This window comes from Erythrolamprus reginae, chromosome 5 (genome assembly GCF_031021105.1).
Source record: "Erythrolamprus reginae isolate rEryReg1 chromosome 5, rEryReg1.hap1, whole genome shotgun sequence".
Classification (NCBI taxonomy): domain Eukaryota; kingdom Metazoa; phylum Chordata; class Lepidosauria; order Squamata; family Dipsadidae; genus Erythrolamprus; species Erythrolamprus reginae.
In genome coordinates, this window is record NC_091954.1 from 20,133,515 (window position 1) to 20,148,926 (window position 15,412).

At 40.7% G+C, this 15,412-nt stretch overlaps 1 protein-coding gene across 1 annotated transcript in view; it reads left to right on the plus strand.

Annotated features, from left to right (window-relative positions):
• The window catches only part of PSAP (prosaposin), a 33,050-nt gene extending 18,406 nt beyond the window's left edge, over nt 1–14,644 (plus strand). The window contains exons 8-14 of the mRNA XM_070752204.1: nt 244–357; nt 2,458–2,553; nt 4,875–5,058; nt 5,202–5,365; nt 9,250–9,330; nt 9,757–9,864; nt 12,796–14,644. Of these exons, the coding sequence (XP_070608305.1) occupies nt 244–357; nt 2,458–2,553; nt 4,875–5,058; nt 5,202–5,365; nt 9,250–9,330; nt 9,757–9,864; nt 12,796–12,831 (783 nt within the window). The 3' untranslated portion in view covers nt 12,832–14,644. The remainder of the gene's footprint in view (nt 1–243; nt 358–2,457; nt 2,554–4,874; nt 5,059–5,201; nt 5,366–9,249; nt 9,331–9,756; nt 9,865–12,795) is intronic.
• Nucleotides 14,645–15,412: the final 768 nt, after the last annotated feature.

Consider the following 15,412-nt stretch of genomic DNA (forward strand, 5'->3'; position numbering starts at 1 on the left):
CTTTTGGTTCTGTTTGAACCACCACGTATCTGGAACAATTTGGCAGAACTTCAGAGACACACCATGCTTTCGGCTTGAAACAAAATGCATTTTTTTAAAAATTTCCTGTACAAATACTAACACCTATACTATTCCAGGGCATCTGGGGCTGCTTTTACATTCATGAAATTAGAGTGATATTAAAACTACTTTGCTTCCTAGTAGACTATAGAAGTAACTTAAATTGGTGTTTTATATCTTCAGCCACCAGAGGATATTTGTAACACAATAGGATTTTGTTCTTCCCTGAAATCTGTACCGCTCCAAGCTCTCGTGCCTGCTAAAGTTATCTCTCCAGCAAATATAGAGCCAGTTGAGGTAAGACTTGGTACTTAGTTATCTCTATGTCACTTTATCGGAGATGAGCGTCTTAAATAGTGAAAAGCTCTAATTTATGTGATTTCTTTTATGGATCTGAGTGAGAGAACCTGGAGTTGGTAGAGAAAATTAAGAAACAATTACAGAGGGAAACCTCCTGATGAACTTTAGTAAGTTAGAATAAAATGAAATAGAACAAAAAGATCCAGAAACATACAGCTTTCATCACAAATGCCTGGACTTCCTGTCACAAGGTTCAACTATGTGCTGAGACTCATGGTAGCCTGAAAATAGAACAGAGCAATTTCTGAATGGCTCTTATGGGCTATTAAGAATCTAATCTTGGCTAGTCTTCCACTGAGACCATCTTGGCCCCAAAACAATTATCCTCAAGATCTCCCAGCTGACTCTACCTTCCTGGTGGTGCAATATGCAATATATATGCATGCATGCATGCATGTCTTGGGTATTTTCCCGTGTAAGATTAATAGTATCTTGCTGATGTTTCAATGAGGTCTTTCTTCGCACTACCATGAAGTCGAAAACACCAGCCTGAAGATGACTGTGACCTCATCAAAACATCACCAAGATACAATCAATGTTACATGGGAATACACCAAGTCTTGTATATCTATACCCATGAAAATCTACTAAAGCAAATATAAATACATGCACACGCCCACATATTCATACGTATTTTTTCCAACAAACATTACATCAGTGTATCATCTGGGTACAATTTTTTTGTGTCAATATTTTTATATTTACCACCATTTTCTTTATATTTATTTTTACATTTCAATTTAACTTATTTTCTATAAAATTTTCTTTTTTTAATTTCATATCTCCTTTAATCTATATTCATTCTCTATCCAATCATAAAAACACTCCCATATCTTATAACATGCTTTTCCTTTAATTGCCATTGTTAATCTTTCTGCACATTCTAATATTTTCTTAGTTATCTCTCCCTTTGTAGGGATTTTCCCCGCTATCCAATTTGGTGCCAATACAATTCTGGTTGCAGTTATTACATGAATAATTAAATATACATTATCTTTACTATACAGTGATACCTCGTCTTACAAACGCCCCATCATACAAACTTTTCAAGATACAAACCCGGGATTTAAGATATTTTTGTCTCTTCTTACAAACTATTTTCACCTTACAAACCCACCGCCACCGCTGGGATGCCCCGCCTTCAGACTTCCGTTGCCAGCGAAGCACTTATTTTTGCGCTGCTGGGATCCCCCTGAGGCTCCCCTCCATGGGAAACCCCACCTCCGGACCTCCGTGTTTTTGTGATGCTGCAGGGGAATCCCAGCAGCGCAAAAACGGGCGTTTCGCTGGCAACGGAAGTCCGGAGGTGGGGTTTCCCAGCGAAGGGAGCCTCAGTGAAATCGCAGCATCACAAAAACACAGAGGTCCGGAGGTGGGGTTTCGAGGACTTCGGTGTTTTTGTGATGCTGCGATTTCACTGATGCTCCCTTCGCTGGGAAACCCCACCTCTGGACTTCTGTTGCCAGCGAAGCGCTCGTTTTTGCGATGCTGGGATTGCCCTGCTGGGATTGCCCTGCATCATCGCCAAAACACAGAAGTCCGGAGGTGGGGTTTCCCAGCGAGGGGAGCCTCAGGGGAATCCCAGCAGCGCAAAAACGAGCGCTTCGGCTGGCAAAATGGGTGAATTTTGGGCTTGCATGCATTAATCGCTTTTCCATTGATTCCTATGGGAAACATTGTTTCGTCTTACAAACTTTTCACCTTAAGAACCCTGTCCCGGAACCAATTAAGTTTGTAAGACAGGGTATCACTGTATTTCTCTGACAAAATACCCAACAACAACAGCCCTTGTTTCAAATCAATATGTTGCTGTGTCATCTTTTCTAACATTCAAATTTGTGTGGAATAATTTCTCACTTCTGCACATGTCCACCACATACAGTAATAGATCCTGGTGCTTTCAAGGTAACTTTTCTTCTCAGGTTCAATTTCCAATATATACTTCAAGTAAGTCCCAACTACTGTTTCATGTTTCTTTGGTTTCTTGTAGTATGGGTAATAATTACTGCAAATAATTCTTCTTCTCTTCTTTCTTAGACCAATCCGAGTGAAAAGGAAGCATTCTCTATTTGTGAAGTCTGTACTATCATGGTAGAAGAGGTGGCCAGCCTTCTGGAAAGCAATAAGACGGAGGTATGCATGTACCACTAAACGAATTAGACTGCTAATATCACTTCAAATTTCAGTAATGTCAATACAGTTTGCTCTCCAAGAGCTGTGCTCCATCTAGTGTGATAAAATGAGGACAACATGGCTTTCTTTGCCCTGGCATCCTATATATCAGTGGTGGCGAACCTATGCATGGGTGCCACGGGTGGCACGCGGAGCCATATCTGAGGACACACGAGGAGTTGCCCTGTCAAGGCCGCCAGTCAGAATTCAGACAAATAAAACTCAGAGTCCTTTCATTTAAGGTTCAAAGTGAATTTATCAAAATCAGAACTTGAAGCATTGAAAGCAAGCAAAGTCTGAAGAAAATGGCACGTAACTCACATACAAAACTCCCTTTTTCCACCTCCCTGTTGGGCATCCGCCCAATCTCCATTGTCCACGCGCATCAGGTGGTCCAAGATGCTCCTCCCGGGCTTCTCAGGAATTTGCCCGTCTAACGGTCTCCACCGACACCTGGGAAATCGAAACTTATCCTAACAAAACTTTTCTCCTGCTGCACACTCCCCAACCCTCCTTGATAACTACCCCTCCCCGTCTCTATGACAACCAAGCAATGAATGCAGCAGCAGGAAGCGCAGGTTGACATGCCCCATGTCAGCTCCAGTTGACATGTCAGTGCTGGCCAGATTTATTTTATTTATTTTATTTATTGGATTTGTATGCCACCCCTCTCCGTAGACTCAGGGCGGCTAACAACAATGATAAAAACAGCATGTAACAATCCAATAATAAAACAACTAAAAACCATTATTATTATTATTATTTTTATTATTTATTGGATTTGTATGCCGCCCCTCTCCGCAGACTCGGGGCGGCTAACAACAGCAGTAAAAACAGTACAACAAAATCCAATACTAAAAAAACAGTTAAAAACCCTTTATATAAAAACCAATCATACATACAAACATACCATACATAAAATTGTGACGGCCTAGGGGGAAAGTGTATCTTAGTTCCCCCATGCCTGGCGGCAGAGGTGGGTTTTAAGCAGCTTACGAAAGGCAAGGAGGGTGGGGGCAATTCTAATCTCTGGGGGGAGTTGGTTCCAGAGGGTCAGGGCCGCCACAGAGAAGGCTCTTCCTCTGGGTCCCCCCAAGCGACATTGTTTGGTTGACGGGACCTGGAGAAGATCCACTCTGTGGGACCTAACTGGTCGCTGGGATTCATGCACACACAAACATACCATACCAGATGATTTTTGACCATCTTTTCGGCCGTTTTTGCTCTCCTCAAGCTTCCTGAATCCCTGGGATGGTGAAAATCAGCCCAACGGGCTAACTGGAAGTTCAGAAACTGTTGGCCTATTGACCTCTTTTTCGCCATCCCCAGGCTTCAGGAGACTTTCCTGAGCCCTGGAGAGGGCAAAAAACAGCCCGGCCGGTCTACTGGAAGTCTGGAGGCTTCAGTGAAGCCTGTCTGCATGCACGGGGGTGGGGAGGTGGGGCGGGGGAGGAGCAGGGAGGGTTGTGCGCATGTGCAGGGGGTAGCGGGGAGTGTGTGCCATGGAGGGAGGGCATTGCATTATGGCTGTGGGCATACGCGTGCTATCGCGCACACATGCTTCCTTTTGGCAAAAAAGGTCAAAAAATGTTCGCCATCATTGCTACACAGTTTATGGATGACAATTGCTAGAGGACTTCATCTTGCAATGTTCTTATGGTGCAAAATGTATATCCGTTTTATTCAATATATGTGTGTTTTGTAAATAATGATGTTTAATGCTGCATTTCAATGTGCTGTTGAACGCTAATTTTGCATGTTGCTAGTTTTAGCAGATGCCTAGAGCAGTGATTTTCAACCTTTTTTGAGCCGCGGCACATTTTTTACATTTACAAAACCATGGGGCACATTGGGGGGGGGGCGCTAAAAAAAGTTTGGACAAAATTTTTTTCTCTCTTCCTCCCTTTCGCTCTATTTCTCCCTCTTTCTCTCCCTCCTTTTTTCTCTCTCTCCATCCCTCTTTCTTTCTCTCTTCCTTCTTTCCTCTTTTTTGCTTTCTCCCTCCCTCCCTACTTCCCTCTATGTCTTTTTCTCTCTCTCTCTCTCTCTCTCTCTTGCTTTCTTGCTTTCTCTCTCTTTCTCTCTCTTGTTCTCTTTCTCTCTCTCTTGCTTGCTTTCTCTTTTGTTTTCTTTCTCTCGCTCTTTCTTTCTCTTGTTTTCTTTCTCTCTCTGAGCCTCGCGGCACACCTGACCATGTCTCACGGCACACTGGTTGAAAAACACTGGCCTAGAGGACTTGTGATGAATAAACGTATCCCAAAGTAGACCTTTGTCTGTACTAGGAGGAGATGATACAAGGAATGGAGAAAGTCTGTTTAGTGCTACCTAAAAAAACCAGGGAGGAGTGCAAGGACTTTGTGGAAACGTATGGGAAGTCTATTCTGGATATGTTGCTGGAAGCTACTAGTCCTAAATTGGTGTGTGTGATGCTGAGATGCTGCAACAACGACAACATTTTACCAGCTGGTGAGAACTTAACCCTTTACTCACAATCAATGCTTCTATGTTTGATTTGGATTTTACTTTTCCGGTATTGCATTTTTTTTGGTTCATTTATGTAAATATAGACAGTAACCTGACAAAAACGCCATTGTTTTGTGTACCCTCAGAAGAAATTGTTCCAGTGCAATCAGAAGCGGGAAATGTCTGTGATGTGTGCAAAATGATCGTTGCTTATGCAGACAAGGAACTAGCAAAGAATGCTACCACTGCTGAGATTGAAGCATTTATGGAAAGAGTCTGCCACTACTTGCCAGAGTCTGTTAGTGACCAGGTAATTCATTTGCTATTGTGTGTGTTAAAACTGCAGTGCTGTGAATGACTTCTGAAAAGCTAATCTATCAAAACAAAGAATACGGTTGCAAAGGATTGCTGCTCTGCAATGACCTCCACAACCAGGGTCAAGCTGGACACCTTAAGTTCCAGCGTGGTAGAGGCGGGTTCTTTCAAATCATTGCAGAGTGTTGCGAAAACAGACCATTTTATTAGATTTCTAATCTCTGTTACATTGACTTAATTTAAGTCAGTGTTTTTCAACCAGGGTTACGTGACTTAATAAGAAGACAAGGCAATGCAAGGCAGGTCTCCCCTTCAATCCCGGCCGCTTCTGCAGTGGGGCAGCCTCTTCCTCCTTCTCATGTCCAGCAGATCAATCATGCTCAGCAGCGCCTCTCTAGATCCTCCCTGCTTATTTGACCCCTATGACAATCATTAAGTGTTGTACCTCATGATTCTTGACAAACATACCTTTTTTTAGGTACACTGATACATTATGTAACAGTTAAGTAATAGATCTGTAACATTGGGGTTGCTTCTTTGAGGAGCAGTATCACTTCTTTGCTTTAAAAGAAGTTGCAGTGAAGTGCTGTTTGTATTTCATAACGTACGTTCTCAAGTTGCAAGGTACAAGTGGGATGCTTAGGAGTTTGAAATATTCCTTTGCTTTTCACCTATATGATTTTTCATTGATTTGTCTCAAAAATAAATGTATTTATTTTATTTATTTGTCAAACAAGTATTGTATTATAGTACATATTAACATAACATAAGTAGAACGTAGTAATAGAAAGGATAATAAGACAATAGGACAGGGACATTAGGCACATAAGTGCACATAAGTGCACATGCACGGCTCTTACAGACCTCTTAGAAAAGGGGAGAGGTCAATTGTAGATAATGTAGGGTTGAAGATTTTGGGGTTGGGGGAAGCAACAACAAAGTCAGGTAATGAGTTCCAGACGGTGACCACTCTATTGCTGAAATCGTATTTTCTGCAGTCAGGTTTGGAGCGGTTTACATTCAGTTTGTATCTATTGCGTGCTCTTGTGTTGTTGTTAAAGGTGAAGTAGTCACTGATAGGGAGTACATGATGATGTATGATTTTATGAACAATAGTTAAATCAGTTCGGAGACGACGTAGTTGTAAATTTTCTAGGTTTAGTATTTGAAGTCTGGAGGAGTAGGATAATTTGTTACGTGAGGAGAAGTGAAGGACTCTTCTTGTGAAGTATTTCTGGACTCCTTCGATTGTATTAATATCTGATATGCAGTGTGGATTCCACACAAGTGAGCTGTATTCTAGAAGAGGTCTGACGAATGTTTTGTATGCTCTGGTTAATAAATCAGCGTTCCTAGAGAAGAAGCTACGTAAGATTAGGTTTACAATTCTTAATGCTCTTTTGGCAATGCTGTTACAGTGGGCTCTAGCACTTAGGTCATTGGAAATGAGGACGCCAAGGTCTTTGACTGAGTGAGGGTCCTCTGTTAGTTCAGTTTTACCAAGTATGTATTTAGTATTTGGATTCTTTTTACCAATGTGTAGGACGGAGCATTTGTTGGTAGAGATTTGAAGTTGCCAGTTGTTAGACCGTCCAGATACATGGTCAAGGTCCTTTTGAAGGGTAGAAGTATCGTCAGTGGTATTAAATAGTTTAACATTAACATTTAGCATTATCATTTATATACATATTATGTGCAAATATGACAATAATAAAAATAAAACTCCGAATCAATGCAGTATATACCATCAAGCTTCATGGCCTATTATCAGAAGCCTTCAGTTTGAAACCTACTGAGATCTGGTTAATTTCAGGCAGGAACCAAGGTTCTAATCACCCATAGGCAGTCCTGCTTACAAACTATAATTGGTCTTGGACTTTTGTTGCTAAGCAACACAGTTCTAAAGTCCAATGTCACGCGACCTCATGCAATGGTAGTTCTGGCAGTTCTAGTTGCCATTGATAGTAATCCTGCATGATCACTTTGATCTCCTACTGGCTTTCCCATTGGCTTTGCCTATCAAGCTGGCAGTGTAGGTTGCAGATGGTAATCATGTAATTCTAGGAATGCTGGCAACAGATGCAACTAGAAGGATAGGTCATGGGTGCCTCTGATTCAGTGCCATCATAACTTCTAGCAGTCGCTGAACAATTCATTAGACAAGGTCTACCTGTAATTGCAGTTACAGAGCTGAGCTTGTTAATAAACTTACAGTTATTACTTTTTAGGGAAATGGTATGCAATGGAAAAAAGCAGCTCAGGAAAAATTAACTTGTTTAAGCATTTGTCCGGCAAAAACAAAGAAGCGGGAAATGGATCAGGCATAGGACACTGTGTGGAATATTCAATTCAATTCAATTTATTAGATTTGTATGCCGCCCCTCTCCGAAGACTCGGGGCAGCTCACAACAACAATAAAAACAGTATAACAATGGAACAAATCTAATTATCAAATTACATTAAAAAAACCCAACAATTTAAAAACCATACAAACATACATACCAAACATAAAATATAAGAAAGCCTGGGGAAGATGTCTTAATTCCCCCATGCCTGGCGATATAGGTGGGTCTTGAGTAACTTGCGAAAGACAAGGAGGGTGGGGGCCGTTCTAATCTCCCGGGGGAGTTGATTCCAGAGGGCCGGTGCCGCCACAGAGAAGGCTCTTCCCCTGGGGCCCGCCAAATAACATAGTTTGGTTGACGGGACCCGGAGAAGGCCAACTCTGTGGGATCTTATCGGCCGCTGGGATTCGTGCGGTAGAAGGCGGTTCCGGAGGTATTCTGGTCCAATGTCATGAAGGGCTTTAAAGGTCATTACCAACACTTTGAGTTGTGACCGGAAACCGATCGGCAGCCAGTGCAGGCCACGGAATATTGTAGAAACGTGGGCGAATCTAGGAAGCCCCACGATAGCTCTCGCGGCCGCATTCTGCACGATCTGAAGTTTCCGAACACTTTTCAAAGGTAGCCCCATATAGAGAGCGTTGCAGTAATCGAACCTCAAGGTGATAAGTGGCTGATAAGCATGAGCGACTTTGAGCAATGACTCCCTGTCCAAATAGGGCCGCAACTGATGCACCAGACGAACCTGGGCAAACGCCCTCCTCGCCACAGCCGAAAGAAGGTGTTCCAATGTTAGCTGTGGATCGAGGAGGACGCCCAAGTTGCGAACCCTCTCTGAGGGGGTCAATAATCCCCCCCCCCAGGGTAATGGACAGACAGATGGAATTGTCCTTGGGAGGCAAAACCCACAGCCACTCCGTCTTGTCTGGATTGAGTTTGAGCTTGTTGACACCCATGCAGACCCCAACAGCCTCAAGGCACATCACTTCCACTGCTTCATTGACTGGACATGGGATATCATCCGCATATTGAGTGAGACAGCAGGGGTGCAGTTTATATACATAAAATTAATTGTTGAGATTTGGATTGGTAAATGCCACAAATGTTAAAATAACTTTTAACTAAATCAGATGGCAGCAACTAGCAATCTTCATTGCGTCTCTTTCTCTCTCACACACACACATGTTCCCTTACAACCATTTCACTTCCTATTGAAGGACCAGATTCTGCTCTATAAATGAGAGAATGTATTTAACATTTTGACCAATGTTATTCCATTTAGATTGTGTCTGCAATTTAACTTTGCGAATCTAACATATCAAATACCTCATTGAAATCAACAGTAGCTTTGGCTCGATATAAGCCGCCCTGAGTCCTATAGGATTGGGCAGCAAATAAGTCTAATAAATAAATAATAAATTAAATAATAAATAACAAAACGCCCTTAAATTCAAAATTTTCCATCTGAGTTATATAATCAATTGGTAGAGGATCCTATTCCATTTCTCACTGATGCTTATTTTTGTATAAACAGTGTGTCCAGTTTGTGCAGCAGTATGAGCCAACAGTTGTGCAACTTCTCGCAGAAATGATGGATCCTACTTTTGTGTGCAGTGTAAGTACCACAAGTTAGAATATTTACTTATGAACTACACTTCAGTGTATGTACCATTAAATAAATATTGCCTGGGCATTTGAATCTACTGTCACAATTCAAAGCTATTTATGGACTAGCAGGTGCCAAAGAAAAGATGCTTTATCTTAAAGTGATTTTTAAATTCTGGATTAATCTAATCCAAATTGCAAAATTAAAGCAGCAAAATAAGAACGAGGTGCTGGTGATGTCGCTAAAATGCCCTTTGAAAAACGGGTGTTTGTTCCTATCTTGTTTTCTGACCATGTTCAACCAAGGCATAACTTGTCAAACTAACCCTAACCCTTTAGCATTCTCTATAGAAATGGTAATAGACGAACAGACTGATCACACTTTTATTAGAGTGAAACAGTAAACTGCAATTAATTACTATCTTTCACTCCATAGAAACTTGGAGTTTGCACAGCAGCCACTGAACCTCTTTTAGGATCAGAATTCTGTGTCCGAGGACCGGGGTATTGGTGTAAAAACATGGAAACGGCAACTGAGTGTAATGTAAGTATTTTTAATATACTTCTCAGCAGGCATGTAGATAGAGACAGAAACCCAGCAAGCAACATTTCCTTATGCAAACCAATATGGGAAGAGTTTTTCTACAAGGCAGGTACACTACTGGAAGGCATGAGCAAGATCCAGGGCTAAGTGAGACAGTTTATGTACCTAAAATTAATTGTTGGGATTTGGATTGGTAAATGCCACAAAAACTATGGTTTCTGCCTTTTTGAAGGAGGCTGTCTCATCAAAAAAAAGTAAATAGAGAATCCTGATTTAAAATGTTTCTAAATAACAAATGTGTTTAAAATGAACATGTTTGTGGAATAAAAATACCTTTGAGAATAAAAGCCCATTTAGCTGCATTTAAAAAATGTGGCAGCTGTTATATTTTACTGGAGAGTTTGTTCCAAAGCTACAATATTACCATTGAAAAGTCTTGTCCATCACATCCTCCAATATGAGAGAGTACCAGAGCAGGATTCAACAGCAAAAGCATAAAATGTTTCTGCTTCTCTTTCGTTGTTTCTACTGAATTTAAGCTCTTAGCAATTGTTCCCTCAAATATGAGTTTTCTTCTATCTGCATTCTAATCTGGTTTAGTTGTTCTCAGATGAGGGATATACTAAGAAACTGAGTGGGTTGTGCATAGCAAAAGAGAATGCAGGATGTCCAGAATCAATAGCACCACAGTGCTTTACAGTCCTCTCTAAGCGATTTACAGAGCCAGCATTTATTTATTAGATTTCACCATACTAGAGCAAATGTCTCTAAAAATCATATCGCCTCCAACAATCTGGGTCCTCATTTCACCCACTTCCGAAGGATGGAAGGCTGAGTCAACCTTGAGCTTGGTGAGACTTGAACTGGTGAAGTACAGCCAGCAGTCAGCAGAAGCAGTTTGCAGTTCTGCACTCTAACCATTGCACCACCAAGGCTCATCAGTCCTGTCATGTGGCTAGGTCATCTACATTGTCCATGGCTTCGTGAATCTTCATCTAGGATTCAAGAGAAGCACTTGCATGTAGCATCTCTGGAATTAACTATTTTCTGGGAGTAGACCATGAAACCATAAATTGGTGTAATCACGTAATCCTGCCTTGGATAGTCTGGGGAAGTGACAAAGGGGCTACTTTTGAAAAGTGTTCGGAAACTTCAGATCGTGCAGAATGCAGCTGCGAGAGCAATCATGGGCTTCCCTAAATATGCCCATGTTACACCAACACTCCGCAGTCTGCATTGGTTGCCGATCAGTTTCTGGTCACAATTCAAAGTGTTGGTTATGACCTATGAAGCCCTTCATGGCACGGGACCAGATTATGTCCGGGACCGCCTTCTGCCGCACGAATCCCAGCGACCGGTTAGGTCCCACAGAGTTGGCCTTCTCCGGGTCCCGTCAACTAAACAATGTCGTTTGGCGGGACCCAGGGGAAGAGCCTTCTCTGTGGTGGCCCCAGCCCTCTGGAACCAACTCCCCCCAGAGATTAGAATAGCCCCACCCTTCTTGCCTTTTGTAAGCTCCTTAAAACCCACCTCTGTCGTCAGGCATGGGGGAACTGAGATATTCTTTCCCCCTAGGCTTCTACAATTTATGTATAGTATGTTTGTATGTATGATTGGTTTTTAAAATAAGGGTTTTTAGCTGTTTTAGTATTGGATTGTCGCATGTTGTTTTTACCACTGTTGTTAGCCGCCCCGAGTCTACGGAGAGGGGCGGCATACAAATCCAATAAATAAATATAAATAAATAAATTTCTTTCAACTGGGTGGTCAAGCAGGATCAGTAGTGTATACCATCAGAACCCCAAATACCTGATGCTAGATAGAAGCAAATGGAGAGAAAGCCTGGTGATAGTAAAATAATTTCTATAGATAAAGCCAGGCCCCGCTTTGCAATTCCTTGATTAGCTTTAGTATTATACTAGCAAACTAATCTTGCCCATAGTCAAGCTATGGATGAATGAGGAAAATGTTATTACTTGTTTATTTGGTCACAGTATGGCAGGCCAAAGTGTTTACCATAATTTCTTCTAGGGCAGGGCCATCAAACTGACGGCCTATGGGCCGGATGCATCATGTGCTGGCCATGCCCAGTTTAGTGAAGGAGGAAAAAGTTGTGGTACGTTATGTGACCGCCAGTTTGAGTCTCTTGATCTAGGAAATCAGTGTTATATGTATCTTCCCACAGAAGGCATTCCTTATGCCTATTTTGTTATTTGTGTCATGGCAAGCAGACATTTTTGTTCAATAAATTTTTAACTTATTTCACTTTGAAATGTATTAACTACTGTGCCACATTTGGTTGGAACTTGAAATAAAATTAAAAATGAAATAAAATTGCCCTTGTTCCACTTCTGGGACAGCTCCCCCACCTTTGGTGTACATCCCATGGTGTAAGCCAAAGATCTTCAAACTTGGCAACTTTAAGACTTGTGGACTTCAACTCCCAGAATTCTCCAGCCAGCAGAGCTGGCTGGGGAATTCTGGGAGTTGAAGTCCACAAGTCTTAAAGTTGCCAAGTTTGAGGATCCCTGGTTTAAGCTAACACAAGTAGGATTGTTCATAAGGGATCAACCTCATTTGTTTGTGAAAATTATAGCATAAATGAATTCATGATTCAGTGTACAGCAGGAAAGGTAAGTTGCAAGATAAATGGATCCAAGATGGGAAATTCAGACCACTAGATGGCAGCACAGCATTATGGTTTCTGTCTCTTTCCTGCCATCTACTGTTTATCTAGATTCTCTCCCCCCTTTCCCCCCCCCCCCCAGATTTGGCAGACTCGGGTTTTTGCTGAGCCAGCTAAAACTCTGATGTTGGTGTAAAAAGTTGAAATATTTGATAAGCAACAACTTGACTTCCAGGCACTTTGTGCATAACTTTAAATATCAATCATGTTTCCTCTGATTATGCTTCCTATCTCTCCTCTCCCAGGCTGTTGAACACTGCAAGCGCCATGTGTGGAACTAGAAGATACATCATCTTTGGCCAGCTCTTTTTTCATTCTTGGAAGAAAATGGAAGCCAAGGGTTAGGCTAGTAAAAACTAAATCTTAGTGTCTTTATCTTCTCCCTCTCCATTTCAAGTACCTTTTAATGAATCGCTTAGTAGCAGTGCTACTATCCTGGAAGGACCCATTGTTTTGACTGATATTTCTAATTCCAGTTGTAGATCTTTGCGGTACATGAGAACATACTGCCAGTCATTGGTCAATTGGGTTCAGTGTTTCTGAGAAGGAGTAATAGATAAGTGTGTGTATCTGTAAGTAAATTAAGGACAGTGCTGGTGTGTCTGGATTTTAATTACTTGTTTTTTTAAAAAGAAAACATTCTTGCTGATAATTAAACCTAAAACATGGAACTGTAGTGCTCTCTATTGAAATAGCTGTTGATACCATTTTTTGAACAGTTATTTTGTAGAAAAATCTTCCAAATAAATTCTTAACTGCTGGCTTAAAACTGCATAGACAGAGGCACTCCCATTCCTTCCAAAGGGATGACTTAGGTATGCCCACAATTACGTCATAATTAAGGTCTTAAGTCCCAATGCCTGTGTAGCCAATAGTGAATGAATGTTCATTCACAATCTAAGGTGCAGGCAGTACTAGTTGATAATGCAAGTTTGAAATACTTACGATTGTTCAGTCCATTGTTTTTGAAACAAATTTAGTAGCTTCTCTTTCAACAAACAAAACAGTAAATTATTACCTAGAAAATCAAGAGGTGCACTTAATTTGGTCCACCTAGTGCTCAGATCTCTTTCCCTCCATTTCGGTAAGGTGTATTTCCTGAAACTAAAATAAAGAAGCTTGTTAGAAAAAATAAACAATGTTTTCCTGTTATATTGTACAATTGTTTATTAATTCTCTCCTTAACAACAGAAAAGGGTCCCCAACCCCGGGCTATGGCCCCCTACCAGGCAGCGTAAATGGTGGGCGCTCACGCATGTGCACAAAGCTTCACGTGTCCTCCACTTTCCAAGCCAGAAAGATTGGGGACCGTTGCTCTAGAGTGTTACATCTACTTGCATGAGTAGACACTTTCTAGAATTTATACTAGGGATAAATCAGAATGTCTATGAGCAAAATGTTAACAGGCAGTCATGATTTTTGCGTGAAGACAACTGTGGTTCGCTGGGGTGGGGAGCAAGCACAGAGACTTCAAAAACGGTAACTGCTTGTTGAACATAGATAAATAAACTATAAAGCCCTTAAACCCCATGACTTCAGGCTTTGTTTAAAATACAGATTTGTAGAATGACATTCCTAAAATAATCAGCCTCGGCGTTATTATTAAAGTTAGGAATATTTTTTTTTGAAATTTTATATATCTTGGGTGCACTTTTGAGGGCATTGACTTGAATTCTTCAGACTAATATGTTTTTATTTTTGTTTTTTTTGGTCTGCTGCTGGCTCCAGATTCTTGCTGCTTTGAAATAAGCGTATGATGAAAAGCAACAGCAAATTAATATAGATGTTTGTTGTGTAGCATTGTAGTTAACATCTCTTTTATAAGAGATTATTTGTTGTTGGAAAATATAATAAACTCCCTGTAAAAAAAAAAGTGGCATTCTGTGATGTAAAACACATCCATTTTCTTGCTGATAGGAAATGATTTCATATTTTTTGGACAAATTCTTACAACTTAATGTAAATATGATGTGCGGAGTAATATCTTACCTTCAGAAATGAGCTGGGAAGATAAGCAGCTGCTTTAACAAACTGCTTATTCTGGGTTTTTTTGCACTGAAGCTTCTGTAATTCAATAAAGATGTAACTACATTTTGTCAGTAGTGTTTTTAAGAATTATTTTAATGATTAACTTGGAAGCTAATACATTGAGAAATACAAGTTGAAATGTGAATAGTTTCTGTAAATTTTAGAGTAGCCTAAATAAAATAAGATGTCTAGAGCTCCTGTCCAATATTATATATTTTTTTAAAATGTGGTCCCTACTCCTTATCCTCTAAGCACATACAGTACATAGGGGGGTTTAATACACTTTTCTCCCTCTTTGTAAAGCTAAAATATTAAAATTTCAGTTCCTATGGATGGTCAAATCATTTCATACAGCTATAAATTCCCATTTCTAAATTCTTGAGGTTACAAGCTTAATACAGTGGTACCTCTACTTACGAACTTAATTTGTTCCGTGACCAGGTTCTTACGTAGAAATGTTTGTAAGAAGAAGCAATTTTTCCCATCAGAATCAATGTAAAAGCAAATAATGTGTGCAATTGGGGAAACAAACCACAGGGAGGATGGAGGCCCTGTTTCCTCCCATGAGATTCCTATAGAATCCCATGGAGGCTTCTCCCTGCCTTTTCAGGTTACAGTTTTGGAGGCTGGGGTTTGTAAGTGGAAAATGGTTCTTGAGAAGAGGCAAAAAACATCTTGAACACCTGGTTCTTATTTAGAAAAGTTTGTAAGTAGATGTTTTTGTAGGTACCACTCTGTATGAATATGCTACAAATTGGAGCAAACTGGTTCTACAGTAAGTATTAGAGGAAATGTAAATATTGCTCTTATCAAGTACAAAAAATATTTAGTCAT